Raw genomic sequence first — 16,261 nt, forward strand, 5'->3', positions numbered from 1 at the left:
GTGCCCAGTCTCGTCTGGCTTCTGAGACAGTTTCCTCTGAGGGTGAGGGAGGAGAACCCCCTTATTCACAAAGAGGGTCCAGCCTGGCCCCGAGCCCTCCTTTCATTTATTTCTGATGCCCCGTGGGTGACCGCATGGGGTGCGCGTGCGCGCACACACACACACACACACACACACACACACACACACACACCGGCCTTCACTCCTTCACTGTAGCTGGCCAGGCCTGGGGGAGGCTCGCAGGCTAATGGTTTTACCCACAACCTGACTTCTCAGGGGGTCACTGGCCGGCGCCCAGCACAGCATGAAGCACATTTTTGGGTGCCTACCATGTGCCAGGTGGGGGCCATGCTGCAATCCCATCAGGGTGGCGTTATCCCTGCCACGGCATGGACAAGGAAGCCAAGGCACAGAGAGGGACCGGGCACTTGTCGGAAGCTGGGGCCACTCCCCTGCAACTCCTTGGCTCCCCTGGCCGGCTCTATCCTTCAGCTGAGCCATCTGTGTCCAGGGAGGGTGAGGGCCGCAGCACCCTGTCCCACCCATCTCTGCCGGTTGCTGTCCATCCCCAGTGGGCCATCTCTTTGGCCCCCTGTTTAGATTCGGCATCCGGATGGGAGCCAGGGGCTAAAAATACTCCCATGTGTTTAGATGGTTCTTGGAAAATAAACTTCCCCATCTTGGCTCTTGGTTTGCACACTTGCTGGCCTTGCTTCCTGTGGCTCTGATCTGACAGTGTGGGGGTGGGGGAGGAAGGCGGGGTGGAGGAGGGTCTACAGGGGGCCTGGAGTCGTGGGGGCGGTGTGGATGTCTGCCCATGGTTCCTGCAGGCTGCGGTGTCTCAAAACTCCAGGGGGCGCCTATACCGACACCGCCTTGTGAACAGTGCCCCCCACTGTTGCAACCTCACTGTGAACAGTGCCCCCCACTGTTGCTCCCCACGTGGTGCAACCCCGAGGCTCTGAGCTTGTGTGTGTGTTGGGGTGGGAAGAGGTAAGGAAGCTGGTGGCTCCATGGGCATGCTTGCTGCTCTGGGCTTCGGTTCATCCATCTGCAGAAGGGGCTACCCTTGGTCCCCCCATCTAACTGGGCCTGGCTGTCCCGGGCTCCTGCTGTCCCTGGTGACCTCGGGAGGAAGGTCAGGCCTATCTCTGAGGTTGGGGAACTGTTCCTGCACCTCGCACTACACATGTCCTAGCCGCTGTGTTTGTTTATTTGAGAGGGGACAAAGGCATTCTTTCCCCCAGGGACGAAGGACGATGTCCAAGGCCCAGGGAGGGGCTTCCTTTGGAGAAGAGCTGCGGGACAGAAGAGTCAGTTCCTTCCGCAGATGGCTGGACACGTGGGAGGCTCCTCAGGTTGTTCCAAGTGTCAGCTTCGGCAAGGCCTGGAGGACAGGAAGAGGGCAGTGGAGCAGGACACACGGAAGGGAGGTGGGTGCATTCTGGAACAAGATTTAATCTTCTATCAAGATGTAGTCTTTCAGCCAGGTGCAGTGGCTCACACCTGTAATCCCAGCATTTTGGGAGGCCAAGGTGGGAGGATCACTTGAGCCCGGGAGTTTAAGATCAGCCTGAGTAACTTAGGGAGATCCTGTTTCTACGAAGGGGAAAAAAAAGCCAGACATGGTGGCATGCCTGTGGTCCCCGTTACTTGAGATGCTGAGGTGGGAGGATGGCTTAAGCCCAGGAGTTCAGGCACCATTGCACTCCAGCCTGGGCAACAGAGAGAGACCCTGTCTCAAAAAACAAAAAAAATAAAACTTAATCCCTCCCTCCCTCCCTCCCTCCCTCCCTCCCTCCCTCCCTCCCTTCCTTCCTTCCTTCCTTCCTTCCTTCCTTCCTTCCTTCCTTCCTTCCTTCCTTCATTCCTTCCCTTCTTCCCTCCCTCCCTCTTTCTCTTTCTTTTCTTTCTTTTTTCTTTCTTTCTTTCTTTCTTTCTTTCTTTCTTTCTTTCTTTCTTTCTTTCTTTCTCTCTTTCTTTCTTTCTCTTTCTTTCTTTCTCTTTCTTTTCTTTTCGTTTCTTTTCTTTCTTTCTTTTTCTTTCTTTTTATACAGTCTTGCTCTGTTGCCCAGGCTGGAGTGCAGTGGCATGTTCTCGGCTCACTGCAACCTCTGCCTCCTAGGTTCAAGTGATTCTCCTGCCTCAGCCTTCTGAGTAGCTGGGACTACAGGCACATGCCACCATGAGGCCAATTTTTTTCATATTTTTAGCAGAGATGGGGTTTTACCATGTTGGCCAAGCTGGTCTCGAACTCCTGACCTCAGGTGATCCACCTGCCTTGGCCTCCCAGAGTGCTGGTATTACAGGCATGAGCCACCACACCCGGCCTTAATCTTTCAACAAACACTATTATTTCCTCTGTGCAAGGGACAGAGGATTTAGGGAGGAAAATCCTAGTCTGGGCTCTTCCTCCAAGACTCCCAACTGCAGGGCAGGCAGACACAGCGGGCACAGGAGCACCAGGTCTACAACATAGAAGTCAAGAGAGGAATGCAGAAACATCTGGGAATGCAGCCCAGACTCACACTGGCCTGGGGCGGAATCCCCCTCCACTGCTGACTCTCTAGGTGCCCTTGATTAATTCATTTTTCTGAGCCTCAGTTTCCTCATCTGTGAAATGGCGGTGATGACAGCATTTACCTCATGGGCCTGTTGTCAAGATGAAACAAGATGCCGGGCCAAGAGACGATATTCAATAATTTATAATTATGGTGATTCTTTACATTGGAAAGAGCAATGAAGGACGGGCAAGACCCACAGGTGGGGAGTAGGGAACACTGGGCGGAGGCTGGAATTATGCAGAGTGATGCATAATGAACTCTGATCTGTGGTTGGTGGCAGTTCTTTCCTAACCAAGGGAGAAATCTTAAGACCCTTCAAGGGGCCACCTTTCTGCCCAGACACTTAGGGACATCCCTCAGCACTCTGTCCCAACCACACACAACAGAGGAAGACCTCCCAGCCTGACCTTCACCTAGAATTGTCTAAGGTCATCCAGAGCATCAGAGGGAGAAAAGGGGGCCCTCTGAGGCCCAGGGCTACCCCGCGGTTCTTATGTCCTGCCCTGGGGGGTGGCGGGTGCAGAGTTGAGAGTCAGGTTGAGCCCACATCCCTGAAAGAAGGGGCTCTTGGCCAGGGCTCCTCCTGCTTTCTCATTGTGGGGACTGATCGGGTTGGGGACCAAATTCCCATTTCATTTCCCTCTAACCCTTCCTCTCCCACTTCCCGTGGCTTCTCTGCTGCTGGCTCTGTCACGTGTCCATCTCTCTGCTGCTGGCTCTGCCTCTCACAAGCCTATCCTGTGTAGAGTTGCTGCAGTCTCCCCCAGCACAGGATGGGTGCCTGCCCCTGTCCCCACCCTTGGCTTCAGTTTTGTCTAGATGGGTTCACCTAGACAAAATACAGGCTGCCCAGTTACATCTGAATGTCAGATAAATAACAAATCCTTTTTTTTTTTATATCCCTAAATTACACAGGACATACTTACACCAGAGCACTGGTGACACTAGCCTTGGAGCGCTCTCCCTGGCCACTCCCCGCAGTCTTGCTTCCTCTTGTGAAGTCTGCTTGCCAGCCAAGACCCAGCGTGTGAGGCCTGGCCTGATCTCTGCTCCCTGTCTGCTCCCCCAGCAAGAGTCCCTGAGGAAAATAATGGGGGATCGTTAGAGCCATCAGAGCATCAAAGTGTCCAGGCCAAGGTTGGTCACATAGAGGGAGGGCAGGTGGCAAATGTTTGCAGCATGAGTGAATAGAAGGAAAAATGATAGCAAAGAATGGAACTACCAGGCACCATTCCAGGGCTGGGACTAAATATTTACCTTGCCCATTGGGCAAAGATAAGCCTGGTTTTCCAGGCTCTATTTATGCCAGCTTTCCTTCAGGGACTGACACAGTCAACTTGGTATCGTTACAGTTTGATCAGCGGTTTCCACATGTGGGGTCTGGGTGTACGAGGTGCTTGATCCTCAGCTTCCGCCATTCCCCAGCTCCATGTGTCTTCCCCAGGGAATCCGCTTCCCAGTTCTTGGGCCCTAAGTGTCTTTGCACCTCCATTCTGCTGCCGGGTCTGTCCCCAGTCTCCACCAGGCTATTGAATCGGAGTTCATTCTACTCTAGATGAAGCTGTGTATCCTCGTTTAGCCCCTGGGGTCAAGCCACATCAGGAGCTGCTTGCAACATGATAGGACAGACTCGCCTGGGTCTACTACCTGCGTGGCCCCCTGGGACACACCCCTCTTAAGGGAATAGGGTTGGGTATGACAAGCTGGGTCCAAGTGAAGCTTCAGAGATGGAGATGTAGGGGAGGAGGGACTCTGAGTTCAGTGTGGCAGTGATCACTCCGCCTCTGGGACTCACATCAGGTGTATAAGGAGAATGGAAACTGCACGTGAAAAAGGGAAAGGTGATTTCTTTCTTACTTTTTTTGGGGGGGCCGGGGGGAAGGGTGATTTCATGGAAATAGGAACAGCTCTGCTTTGGGAACGCCTTCATGGAGTGTAAAGGGAACAGTGAGCAACTCTGGCCCCTGGTGTCCAGCCTGGGAGGCAATGCCTAGAGGCAGTGGTCATGTTGGGCGAGGGGTGCCCAGAAGATCAGGTGGTCCTGCTCAGAGGACACCACGTGGCAGCTGAAAGGGCTAGTTTAAAAGCACATTTGAGATTCCCTCTGGAGGCTGCCATCAGTATTTAGGGGGAGAGTGGGTCTTGGCAGGGGGATCAAGGGTAGAACCAATGAAACTTGAGTCATTACAGTGAGTGGCCTTTCGCTGAGCCTGAGGCTGCTGTGACCAGGAAAATACAGCCAGCATAGAAGCAGATTCGCAGTCGGGCGCTGTGGCTTGCGCCTGTAATCCCAGCACTTTGGGAGGTCAAGGTGGGCAGATCACCTGAAGTCAGGAGTTTGAGACCAGCCTGGCCAACGTGGTGAAACCCCATCTCTACTAAAAATATAAAAATTATCTGGGGGTGGTGGTGATGCCTGTAATTCCAGCTACTTGGGAGGCTGAGGCAGGAGAATTGCTTGAGCCTAGGAGGCAGAGGTTGCAGTGAGTTGAGATCATGCCACTGCACTCCAGCCTGGGCAACAGAGAGAGACTCCCTCTGTCTCAAAAAAAAGAAAAAAAAAAAAAAAAGCAGCAGCAGTAGCAGATTCATGGAGACACTACTGCTTGGAATTTGGTGATGCTTCAGGGAGTGGAGCTGGCCCATGCTCCAGACAGGCATAAACTATCGATGTAAACACAATTACACCTAAGCCTCTGCAGGCATGGTGCTGATGCTGTCCCTCCCAAGCAGGTATCATCCGGGTGGGTACAGGCCCTAGAGGCTGACATTTTTCTTTTCTTTTTTAAGACAGAATCTTGCTCTGCTGCCAGGCTGGAGTGCAATGGTGCGATCTCGGCTCACTGCAACCTCTGCCTCCTGGGTTCAAGCAATTCTCCTGCCTCAGCCTCCCAAGTAGCTGGGACTACAGGCGTGCACCACCACACCCAGCTGATTTTTTTGTATTTTTAGTAGAGCCGAGGTTTCACCGTGTTAACCAGGATGGTCTCAATCTCCTGATCTCATGATCCGCCCACCTCGGCCTCCTACAGTGCTGGAATTACAGGTGTGAGCCATCACGCCCGGCCAATGTTGACATTTTTCGAGTCAGCTATGGAGTTTGACTTTTCCTCCAAATTTACATTGGCTATTTCCCCAGTTCAAATTAGGCCTGACTGATTTCTCTTTCTCTTTCTTTTTTTCTGAATACGTATCAGTTTTGGATTGAGGCCTAGCATTTCCACTACCATCCAGAGGAGAGATGAGAAAACCAGAGTTGGGCTCTTAATCCCAGGGGAAAAAGCAACGGGCTGCTCTGGAACGCTGCAGACTCAGGGCTGAATGAATGCAGGAATGGGGCAGGCAGCCGGGGAGTGTGCCGGCCGCGTGACGAGCCTGTCATGGTGTCCGGATGGACATGTGGTATTTGGTTTAAAGCCCACGCTACTGGGGCATAAACAGCTGGGGATAAATGATCAGACTCAATTGTTCTTTCCTTTCCCAGGAAAGGCCAGGAAGGAAAAGGCCCCAGTTTAAGGGAGAAGGCATTGTCCTCAGTGGATGAAGCACAGTCAGGTAGCCCGGTCTGGCAGGGGGCCAGTGGGGAGCACGAGTTTCTCATGACTGCTGTGGCTGGTGGCTGCCTTCACAACAATAGCACATTGGACCCTTGTCCTTCCCATCCTGCCTCTGAAACGATCACATCGATGTTAAATCTCTGATAAGATACTTTCAGATACTCCAAAGTCCAGTTGGGAACTACAGTCCTTGCTTGACTCAATCTGGAATCCTTTCTCCCTCCCTGGTCCCATCTCCCCATCTGCTCCCCCACAGTTCTTCTCTCTATCCAGCTGCTAAGGTCCCTCGGCCATCAGAGGCGAACAGAACAAACCTAAGACATCACTCTCCATCAAGAGGCCTGCATGACTCTTTATTTGCACCAGAGTTTCTCATCTTCCAGGAATAAGAGGAGGAGCTGCTTTGGGGACACCCACTTCCTCTCCTTACGTAACAACACACTGCATTTGCACAAGTGTCCTTGGTTGTAAAGCGTTCCACACTCACTTTCTTATTCAGGGCCTAGAGTCTAAGGTAGCTAGGATCATGGTGACACTGATCCCTTGTCAAAGATGAGGCCACTGAGGCTCAGGTGACTACTGTTGTGCCAGGAGTTGCTAAGTGGTGGATCACAGACTCCAGTTCAGGGGGAGATAGGGTGGTAAAGAAGCAGCTGGATGAACCTGGGTTTGAATCCAGCTCAGAAACATTCCATCTGTGTGACACCACAGGCAAGTGACTTAACCTGATTGAGCCTCAGCTTCCTCATCTAGAAAAAGGGGTGATCATGCATCCCTTATATGAACATTTACAAATCATGAGTGAAACATGCATAGCATAGCATGGGGTTTGGCAGATAGAAGTCCAATAAATGTCTAAGCCCATCTCCAGCGTTTCTTCCAGTTCCAAGCTCAGGACTGTCCTTTAAGCCAAGTGAACATGTTTTGGATGATTTAGCCCTCTCCTTTCCCCCATCCCTCCCCAAGTGACAGGATGTTTATTTGCAGCTTCGTGCTGCAGAGAGCTCTGCAAACAAGGAGTGGCAGCAGTAACTTTCTCCAGCTGGCACAACAATGAAAGGCCACAGGCCCTGGGGCTGCTCCCTACGGATGTCCAGTCTTGGGAAACAGAGGCCAGGCAGCAGGCTGGCTGCTCCGGGCACTCCCTGTGGCTTCTTCACTCTAGCTGGCTACCCAGTATACTGACTAGGAAAACGGCCTTTGAAAAGGCCCACCCTGTGGTCACCGTGATTTCTAGCAGACCAAATGAGTGTTTTCCTGGTAGCACTGTCAACTCCTCTTGCTGGAGACAATTCTCTGGGAGCTCCTCAGGCCCTGCTAGAGCACTGTGTGCTTGGCTTTCTGAATGCTTAGAGGTGACAGTTGCTTTAGCAGACATCCAATCCACAGCGGTTGCTCAGGCAGCAACTCCAACCTCATCTGCTTTAGCTATGGGTCCTTCAGGTAAATGTGGCTGGAATGGCTGGAAGACAGGGTTGGGTCTCAGTGTTGTTTCAAAATAAAAGCTGAAGACAACTCCCTGACTATTCACAGGGGGAAACGAGGCACAGAGGGGGCAAGTGATCCCCAAGGTCATACAATTCTGCCAAGTGCAGAGCAAACACTGCGGACTGGACTCCTGGTCTACTGCTTTTCCATGGCATCAGCTAAGATGACTGCTCTGAACCTGGAGCTACGGCAGCCTCTGATGACGACCACGGGCATCTCCTACTCCATTCTGGAGGCTCCCTGTTGATCCCTAATGTGGAAGTCCCCTTCTTCCTCCCCAGTTTGTAATCGCAGTGGGCACTGGGGTTTAGCCATCAGCAGCAGAGGATCCTGCTACAGAAAACTGAAGGGTGGTACTGAAAAAATCATCAGATCAGCAGAGAAGTCCTGTCCCCTTATCCCCAGGGCCTTGGACGGCTCCTCCAACCAGGCACATGTCTCCTTCCTGGGCTGCACTCAGCTGTGACTGGGCTCCTCTCTCTGGCATGCCTCCTCCCTGTCAAAGTTCTTCTAGGTTTTCCCCCTTCTGCCTCCTTTTTTCTTCCTCCTCCACTTCCTTCAGTCTTCCTGGGGCATTTCAAGCCTCGTACCCATCTGTGAGTTCCTCTTGGGCTCGTGGTAAGGTCTAAAGTTTGTTATCAAGAGAAATTCTAGCCAAAGCAGATTGTGAATATGAAAAAGAGAGAAATTACAGCAAACAGAACTTATGCTTATAATAAAATGGTCTAAAATAGAAATGTATGTGCCAGGCGTGGTGGCTCACACCTGTATTCCCAGCACTTGGGGAGGCTGAGTTGGGTGGATCACCTGAGGTCAGGAGTTCGAGACCAGCCTGGTCAACATGGTGAAAACCTGTCTCTACTGAAAATACAAAAATTAGCTGGGTGTGGTGGCATGTGGCTGTAATCCCAACTACTTGGGAGGCTGAGGCAGGACAAACACTTGAGTCCGGGAGGTGGAGGTTTCAGTGAGCCGAGATAGTGCCACTTCACTCCAGCCTGGGCGACAAGAGTGAAACTCTGTCTCAAAAAAAACTAAAATAAATAAATATATAAATAAAATAGATATGTACTTATGCAAACCATAGAAAAATGTTTGGCAACCATCCCAAGATACCTGACAATGTGAAATACTTCTATTACCACTGGCCTGACCTTCAAAGGCCTTCATGGCCCCTGCCTTGCTGTTATCGTCTATGTTCCTCTTGCATCTTCCACTCAGCACGAACAGGCTGCATTGCCTCCAAAACGCACCACTTGAATCCTGCCTCTGCTCCTTTGTCCATCTGAATCACCCTCTCCACGTTTCTGACCCTGCAATCCTGATCTCACTTCATGAGGAGGCAGTTCGCTTCCCTTTTGCATGTAGCTTTCCCCGGGATACACTGTCAACAGCCTACTGTCTGATGTCATCAGTCAGCACTTCATCAGAGACAATTATGTCTACAAAGCTTTTGGCTAATTACTGTCACTCCTCCTTACACATGTGCATATGTATATCATCTTTCCCTAGTGAGACTGGAAATAATGATTCCTTCCCTGGAGGAGTGGTTTCCATAAATGACCAACCCACTGACCAGTGCAAGCTAGCTGCGAAAGAGCTTCCTCTGAGGAACTTATTAGATGCAGATTCTTGGACTGCATGGGAAAGGAGGATCTCATAAATCTGGCTGTAATAGACACAGGACATTAGGTGTAATATGGGCGGGACTCCAGACTCAGCATATCCAACAAGCTGCTGGCTGATTCTGATGGTGGCGACGAATTATCAGGTTGGGAACTGCTGCCGCCAGAGAACCTAGCAGAGAGCTGCCAGGTGCTCACTCCCCTATTGTTTGGGTGCATGCCTCCTGATAATGAACTTGATCATAACATTATTGTTATATTATGCCTGTATTGTTTCCTTAAGTGAGGGAAGAATGCTTTTGAGTACCTAATAGGTGGCAAGCTCTGTGCCTACTTACATACATGATCCATTCCTTTTAATAACCTTTGGAAATAAAGTGGTATTTTCATTGGGCATTAGAAATCTGAAAACTTTCGTTTACAGTTGTTGCAACAGCAGAACTAGAATTTGACCTCCGACATAATGGGCTCAAAGTCTATGACCTTTCTACTTACCAGGGGGCATGAACTGCCGGTTTGTATCTGGCTTGACGATACCTTCGTTGGGCAGCACAGTGTTCAAAATTTTAAAAATTTACCAACACTTCTAAACTGGATACTTTGTATTAATATCTGGGTTTCTGGCTTCTCTTCATGGGAAAAACAAACAAACAAAAAAGGTTTGGTGAACACTGGGGCCCACATTCCTGCAGGGCAACAGTCACATGGAGCCTTTAGATGGGCATGTGCCTAGAACTCACTACAGTCCCCATCACTCCCTATTCTCTTACATCCTATTCCCAACTAGGTTCTCATAGGCCTGGGTTTGTGACTGCTGCACACTTACCTACTCTCTTGCTTCCCACTGGTCAGAAAGTCTGGCAAACTTAAAAGGCCTCTTTTTGTTGCTTTCTCCTGTATGGATCTCTGATCACAGAGGTGTGTGCATTTCTGACCTTGTGATTTCAATACTAAGGAAGCTGTTGGTACATTATCAAGGGAAACTGGGATCGCTGCTCCCCAAGTTACACATTCTGGTGTGTCCCAGTAAAATTCTATATTCAGCCTTCAAACTAGCTGGGAAAAATGTGGCAAATCATCTTACTTGCTCCAATTCAGTGGTGTTTAGAAGTAAGAAGCCACCGTGAGCAATGCCACCAAGTGGTGGAGAGACTCCGTGCTGAATCGCCACCTTCAGCCAGAGAGGCTGGGAGGCTCAAGACCTCTCAACGCACAGGGCCATTCAGAAACTAGAAACAAAGTGCTTGCCCGTCTCTCGAGGCTGGTCCTTCCAAGGCTTTTTTTTTTTTTTCTTTTGAGACAAGGTCTCACTGTCACCCAGGCTGGAATGCAGTGGCACAATCGAGGCTCACTGCAACCTCAACCTTCTGGGTTCAAGCGATCCTCCCACCTCAGCCTCCAGAGTAGCTGGGATGACTACAGGCATGGGCCACCACACCCAGTTGATTATTATTATTTTTTTTTAAGAAATGAGGTCTCGCCATATTGCTCAGACTGGCCTTGAACCAGCCCACTTTTAGCTTTTTAAAAGACAGCCTTGGCCAGTCATGGCAGCTCACACCTGTAATCCCTGCACTTTAGGAAGCTGAGGTGGGCAGATAGCTTGAGCCGAGGAGTTCAAGACCAGCCTGGGCAACATGATGAAACCCCATCTCTACAAACATTAGCTGTGTGGTGGCGCACATCTGTGGTCCCAGCTACTGGGGAGGCTGAGGTGGGAGGATTGCTTGAGCCTGGGAGGTCAAGGCTGCCATGATTACCCCACTGCATTTACAGCCTGGGAAACAGAGTGAGACCCTGCCTCTATTAAAAAAAAAAAAAAAAGAAAAGAAAGAAACCTAAAAACAGACTGGCACTTAAAAGAGTTGTGCTTCATTTTTTGACTTTCTGTATTAATTTTCTGTTTGTTCCTTTCCTTAAACAAGCTGCCACTGCTGCTGATTCAACATGTTTCATTTTATACCTTTTTTTTTTTGAGATGGAGTTTTGCTCTTGTTGCCCAGGCTGGAGTGCAATGTCGTGATCTTGGCTCACTGCAACCTCTGCCTCAGCTTCCCAAGTAGCTGGGATTACAGGCATGTACCACCACGCCCAGCTAATTTTATATTTTTAGTAGAGATGGGGTTTCTCAATGTTGGTCAGGCTGGTCTTGAACTCTCAACCTTAGATGATCCGCCTGCCTTGGCCTCCCAAAGTGCTGGGATTACAGGCATGAGCCACTGGGCCTGGCCCATTTTATACATTTTTAATATGTATTCTTGTTTTTGGAAAATGTGAACAGAGGGCTATTAAACTCTTTTAGAGTTGGTATAGTAAAGAGGTAAAAAAAAAAAAAAAACACAACAAAACAAACCAAAAAAACCCTCTTTGTAAGACAGGATTGAATATCGTTGGACTGAGCACTTACCAAGCAACTGTGCCAGGCATTTGTGTCCATTTAATTCTTACAAGCCTGAGTGTAAGGTATTTTAATTTTATAGGTGAACAAATAGAAGCCGAGGGTGAAGGACCTACAGCTGTCACCTTCATTTCTTCGCAACACTGCCAACTGTCTCCTTGGATCTCCCAGACAGACAACTAGGGATATCTGGTTTCTCAGTGCCCCCTACAAACCTAGACTCATTTCAAGGCATTATGCAAATGAGAAGCTTTCCTTCTCTTCACCTCATCTCCTGATCTGCACAAAAAAGACTGTAGGACCCCCGTAGGTACCAATGTAGGCACCAATCCTCAGTTTACCACCTGCTTTCTATTTGCTTCCCTGCCATAACTTTCTAAAAGGGATGTGAGCCATGTTTAAAGTCACCTGGTCACTGCAGGGATCTTGTTCTACCCTCTACATCAGTGGTTGCCAACCTTTTTGGCACCAGGGACTGGTGTCGTGGAAGACAATTTTTCCACGGACTGGGGGGACGGGGGGAATGGTTTCAGGATAAAACTGCTCCACCTCAGATCATCAGGCATTAGATTCTCATGAGGAGTGCACAACCTAGACTGTAGCACGCACAGTTCACAATAGGGTTCGTCCTCCTATGAGAATCGCATGCCACTGCTGATCTAACAGGAGGCAGAGCTCAGGCGGTAATGGGAGCCAGGCGGAGCGGCTATAAATACAGCGCGCCGCTCACCTCCTGCTGTTCAGCCCGGTTCCTAACAGGCCATGGACAGTACTGGTCTGCAGCCCGGAAGGTGGGGAATCCTGCCCTACAGAGTTTCCAGCCTCAGAGATGAAGCATCCCCTCTGTAAGTCAGAAAGAAATTATTCAAGTAGCAGAATTAAAACAGGATCACAGAGAGGGAGGCTGAAGAATTTGACTTTCTGGGTTTACTCGTATGAGGAAAAACAACACATAGAGGCATCCACAGTATTTAATTTGTTTGGATAATAGTTACAGATAAACAGGTACACCCCATATACAATTACCAATACTTTTTATACAGTTCATATTTCAGTACATCAACACTATTTTATTTACACTCTATTTATGTACATTAACATCTTTCTAATGTCAGTGCATTGTCAACAAGTTTTATACAGTAATTTACAAGGTGAATGTAGTTAATAGTTAATTTAATAAATTTTCTGCTAGTTCATGAATTAAAAAAATTAATTACAACCAGTATAACAAACACAGATCAAACAACATTAGTAGATTGTGCTACCTGCTTAAATAAAACATCTGTAAAGAAATTATTTAAAATCTTCCACTTTTTAATGGGACATGTCCAGGTAGGAATGGACAGATTTTATATACTGAAAATCTTGAAACTATAAAGTATGCATTTTGTCTGACTTTATTACATTAGACAATTGAGGCCACTCCTACCTACTTGCAATTATATTTTCTCTGAAAGGATTTCACTTTAGGTAGCCATTTAAGATAACCTTTCCAAATGCTTTGAGAACTAGATATTAATAGTTACTGGCCTCAGATATCAGAACACAAATGCTTAGTTACATTGGTAATTACTACCTATGAGGAAGAAAGGGTAGTGGAATCTGACAATTAATGAGAATCAACTTGCAGGATCTAAATGAATAAACAAAGACCAAAAATAAGGTGAAACATTTCCTTCAAGTATATATTAAAAAACTACATGAAAAAAATGCTACCTGAAATAAATAATATTTATACTTTTGTTCCAGTCTTGAATAATTGGAGGAAAAAATGAAGTAAGCAAAGAAACATAACTTTCAATGACTACTGTAAAATTAAAAAAAAAAGACAAATATCAAAATAAAAAAATTACTGGACATGCAAACAAAGCAAAACTAAAGTTGACTTCCTAAAACCACCAATTTCATTAAATATACTTATGAACTCCTAATGTCTAGGATGTGTTTTGTTTGTAATTTATAGCCCTTAGAGCCATCAAATACACACAAGCAAGTTCATCTGCATGTGTTCTCTCTTTTTTAAAGTGCAAAGCAAACACGGAAAAGAACAACCACTAATTGTGAAACGCGATCTAGCTCCGATGCTGCTTACCTTCCCAGAAGCTCTTGTTGCAACATGTGCATGTGAAGATGGTGCAAATATTGGCAACTGCCCCCCTTCCCTCAGCATGGGCGGGGCCGGGGGTGCAGAATACATTTCTGAGGATACTTGAAGTATCCTAAATGTAAGATGCCTCTGCTGGGAGGGCCATGGTAGCTGGATTTCCCAGGATGCTTTTTCTTTCTACTGGGTCTTCTACTGGGTCTCTGAGTGGAAGGCACATAGCTCTTAAGAGAGCCTCCCTTTTAGACTGACCACTATATGCCCCAGCTACCAATGACTGGTTGTGTCTCAAACATAAACACAACAACAAAAACAAAAAGCAAGAAAGACAAAGAAAGGGTAGCGAAACAGTTTTAAAAATAAATGGAAAAATCCTCGTCCATGCCATAAGAATCATTTGCACACCTTCATGATCTTGCTTTCTCCATCTTGTCAATATAATGGAATAAAACTTCAGGAAAAAGGAGGTAGCATATCATGTCGTCCCTAGACAACATTATAATTTTTTGTTTTTTACTTTGACTCCAAGGAAATCTTTAATATTTGTTATGATTATTGGTAAACTCTATACTCACTACATATTTGTTCATATCTGGACAAGCACAAATTGAATTCTTATTTGGTCCCAGGTGGCTGGTGCCAAACCTTTTGTTTACAGGCTAATGGTGGGATCTGCCTGAAAGTTCTCTATCGGAGAGCTTGTATGAGACTTCAAAATAAAATTATTACTACTCTTAAAGTTAACTATTTTAATTAGAATTTTTATTTTGTGCTTCAGGGTCACAGGATAAAATAACTACATTTAGCTTGCCTTTCAGTGACACTTTTGCCAAATGTCAGCTACAAGGAGTCATCTCCCTCACTACCAAGCTGTCTAGCAGCCAGAGTGGTAGCTTTACTGTAACACACAGTACTTTTTGTAATCAGACTCAAAGTCTTCATCCATACTGCTTGTGTCTGCCATCTTTTTGCCATCAATCTTTGGCAGAAATTGTGCATAGTCTATCCCCTGTTGCTCATAGAAAAGAATGTAGGCAGAGTCGGTGTCAATTTCATCAGGGTGAAGTTCCTGAAAGGGCAAGAAAAACCTTTAACAAAAAGCCATCACTATTATGGCTCTAAATCCTTGCCAGGAAAGGGAAGACCAACCCTCTGCAATTACTAAACCTGATGGCTTCCAATAAGCTCACTAGTTTGGCTGTCTCACACCTGCCCCTTTAAAATGAGCCCCATTATTTCCAATGTTTGCCTTGGGGAAAATATTTTGACCATAGACAAGCCAAAAAAGAATGACCTAAAATCCCATCAAATTCTATTTATTTATTTATTTTGAGACGGAGTCTTGCTCTGTCACCAGGCTGGTGTGTAGTGGCGTGATCTCAGCCCACTGCAACCTCTGCCTCCTGGGTTCAAGTGATTCTCCTGCCTCAGCCTCCCGAGTAGCTGGGACTACAGGCGCGTGCCACCATGCCTGGCTAATTTTTTGTATTTTTAGTAGAGATAGGGTTTCACCATATTAGCCAGGATGGTCCCAGTCTCCTGACCTCATGATCCGCCCACCTCAGCCTCCCAAAGTGCTGGGATTACAGGCATGAGCCACCACGCCCGGCCCAACCCCATCAAATTCTAACAGTCTAGAAGATAGGAGCTTTTTGCATTAACTAACTCCCCCCCCTTTTTTTTTTTTTTTTGAGACAGAGTCTCTCTGTTGCCCAGGCTGGAGTGCAGTGGCGCAATCTTGGCTCACTGCAACCTCCACCTCCCAAGTTCAAGCCATTCTCCTGCCTCAGCCTCCCGAGTAGCTGGGATTACAGGCATGCACCAACACACCTGACTAATTTTTGTGTTTTCAGTAGAGATGGGGTTTCACTATGTTGGCCAGTCTGGTCTCCAACTCCTGACGTCAAGTGATCCACCTCCTCAGCCTGCCTCAGCCTCCCAAAGTGCTGGGATTACAGGCATGAGCCACTGCGCCCAGTCAACTAACTCTTCATTTTTCCTCACTACTCATGTTTTCATTCCCTACTCTGCATATCACTTTTGTTCCTTTAATACTGACAGCATCTATATATTGATTCTAACAGAAATATCTATTTCCTATTCAAGAGATAATCCATTATTTCAACAAATGTTCCCCAGTTCTGTTGATATTCTGTTTCTAACCTTCATTCAAAGTTTGAGAATGTTTACCTTACAGCTGCTGTCATTGTAACAGTACCACTTGCAGTTTGGGTTTTTGGCATAAGTGACGTAATGGCCCCCACCCAGAATTCCTGAATGGCACTGTAAGAGATAAGAGAGTGGAGGTATGTTAGTAGTAAACTGTACTATGGCCAGGGTATAGCGCTAGGATCTGAGTAGGAGAACACTGATCATGTAAACGATCAGTAGGTGAAAAAATATTTTAGAACTCTCTTTTTCTAAAACGAAAATAAGCAAAAAGCAAAATTCAAAAGTCATAAGCTCCAAGTCTTGTGTGGATAAACAATCATTTTATAATTGTAATTACTATATTATTATTATTA

The 16,261-nt window shown here is 47.3% G+C and overlaps 2 protein-coding genes and 1 long non-coding RNA gene across 7 annotated transcripts in view; 2 read left to right on the forward strand and 1 right to left on the reverse strand.

The window, feature by feature from the left end:
• Positions 1-1,247: 1,247 nt before the first annotated feature.
• On the forward strand, positions 1,248-8,346 carry LOC144335469 (uncharacterized). The gene is made up of 2 exons (XR_013406351.1): positions 1,248-1,433; positions 6,049-8,346. It is a non-coding gene; the product is annotated as an uncharacterized LOC144335469 (long non-coding RNA).
• Positions 8,347-8,672: 326 nt separating this feature from the next.
• On the forward strand, positions 8,673-10,408 carry LOC106994084 (protein FAM106C-like). The gene has a single exon (XM_015120026.3). It carries the CDS (start codon positions 8,778-8,780, stop codon positions 9,270-9,272), a length of 495 nt encoding a protein of 164 aa, XP_014975512.1. The 5' UTR covers positions 8,673-8,777; the 3' UTR covers positions 9,273-10,408.
• Positions 10,409-12,587: 2,179 nt separating this feature from the next.
• Positions 12,588-16,261, reverse strand: part of USP32 (ubiquitin specific peptidase 32) — a 220,997-nt gene continuing 217,323 nt past the window's right edge. For all 5 annotated transcript variants that reach the window (XM_077970812.1, XM_015120007.3, XM_077970811.1 and 2 more), the window contains 2 exons: positions 15,927-16,019; positions 12,588-14,805 (listed from right to left, as the gene is read on the reverse strand). In XM_077970812.1, the coding sequence (XP_077826938.1) occupies positions 14,632-14,805; positions 15,927-16,019 (267 nt within the window). In that variant the 3' untranslated portion in view covers positions 12,588-14,631. The remainder of the gene's footprint in view (positions 14,806-15,926; positions 16,020-16,261) is intronic.

Source organism: Macaca mulatta, chromosome 16 (genome assembly GCF_049350105.2).
Source record: "Macaca mulatta isolate MMU2019108-1 chromosome 16, T2T-MMU8v2.0, whole genome shotgun sequence".
Taxonomy (NCBI): Eukaryota; Metazoa; Chordata; class Mammalia; order Primates; family Cercopithecidae; genus Macaca; species Macaca mulatta.

What these genes read in the sequence shown, in the direction of transcription:
- LOC106994084 (XM_015120026.3), top strand. Translation starts at nt 8,778, where the DNA reads ATGGCCCCTGCCTTGCTGTTATCGTCTATGTTCCTCTTGCATCTTCCA.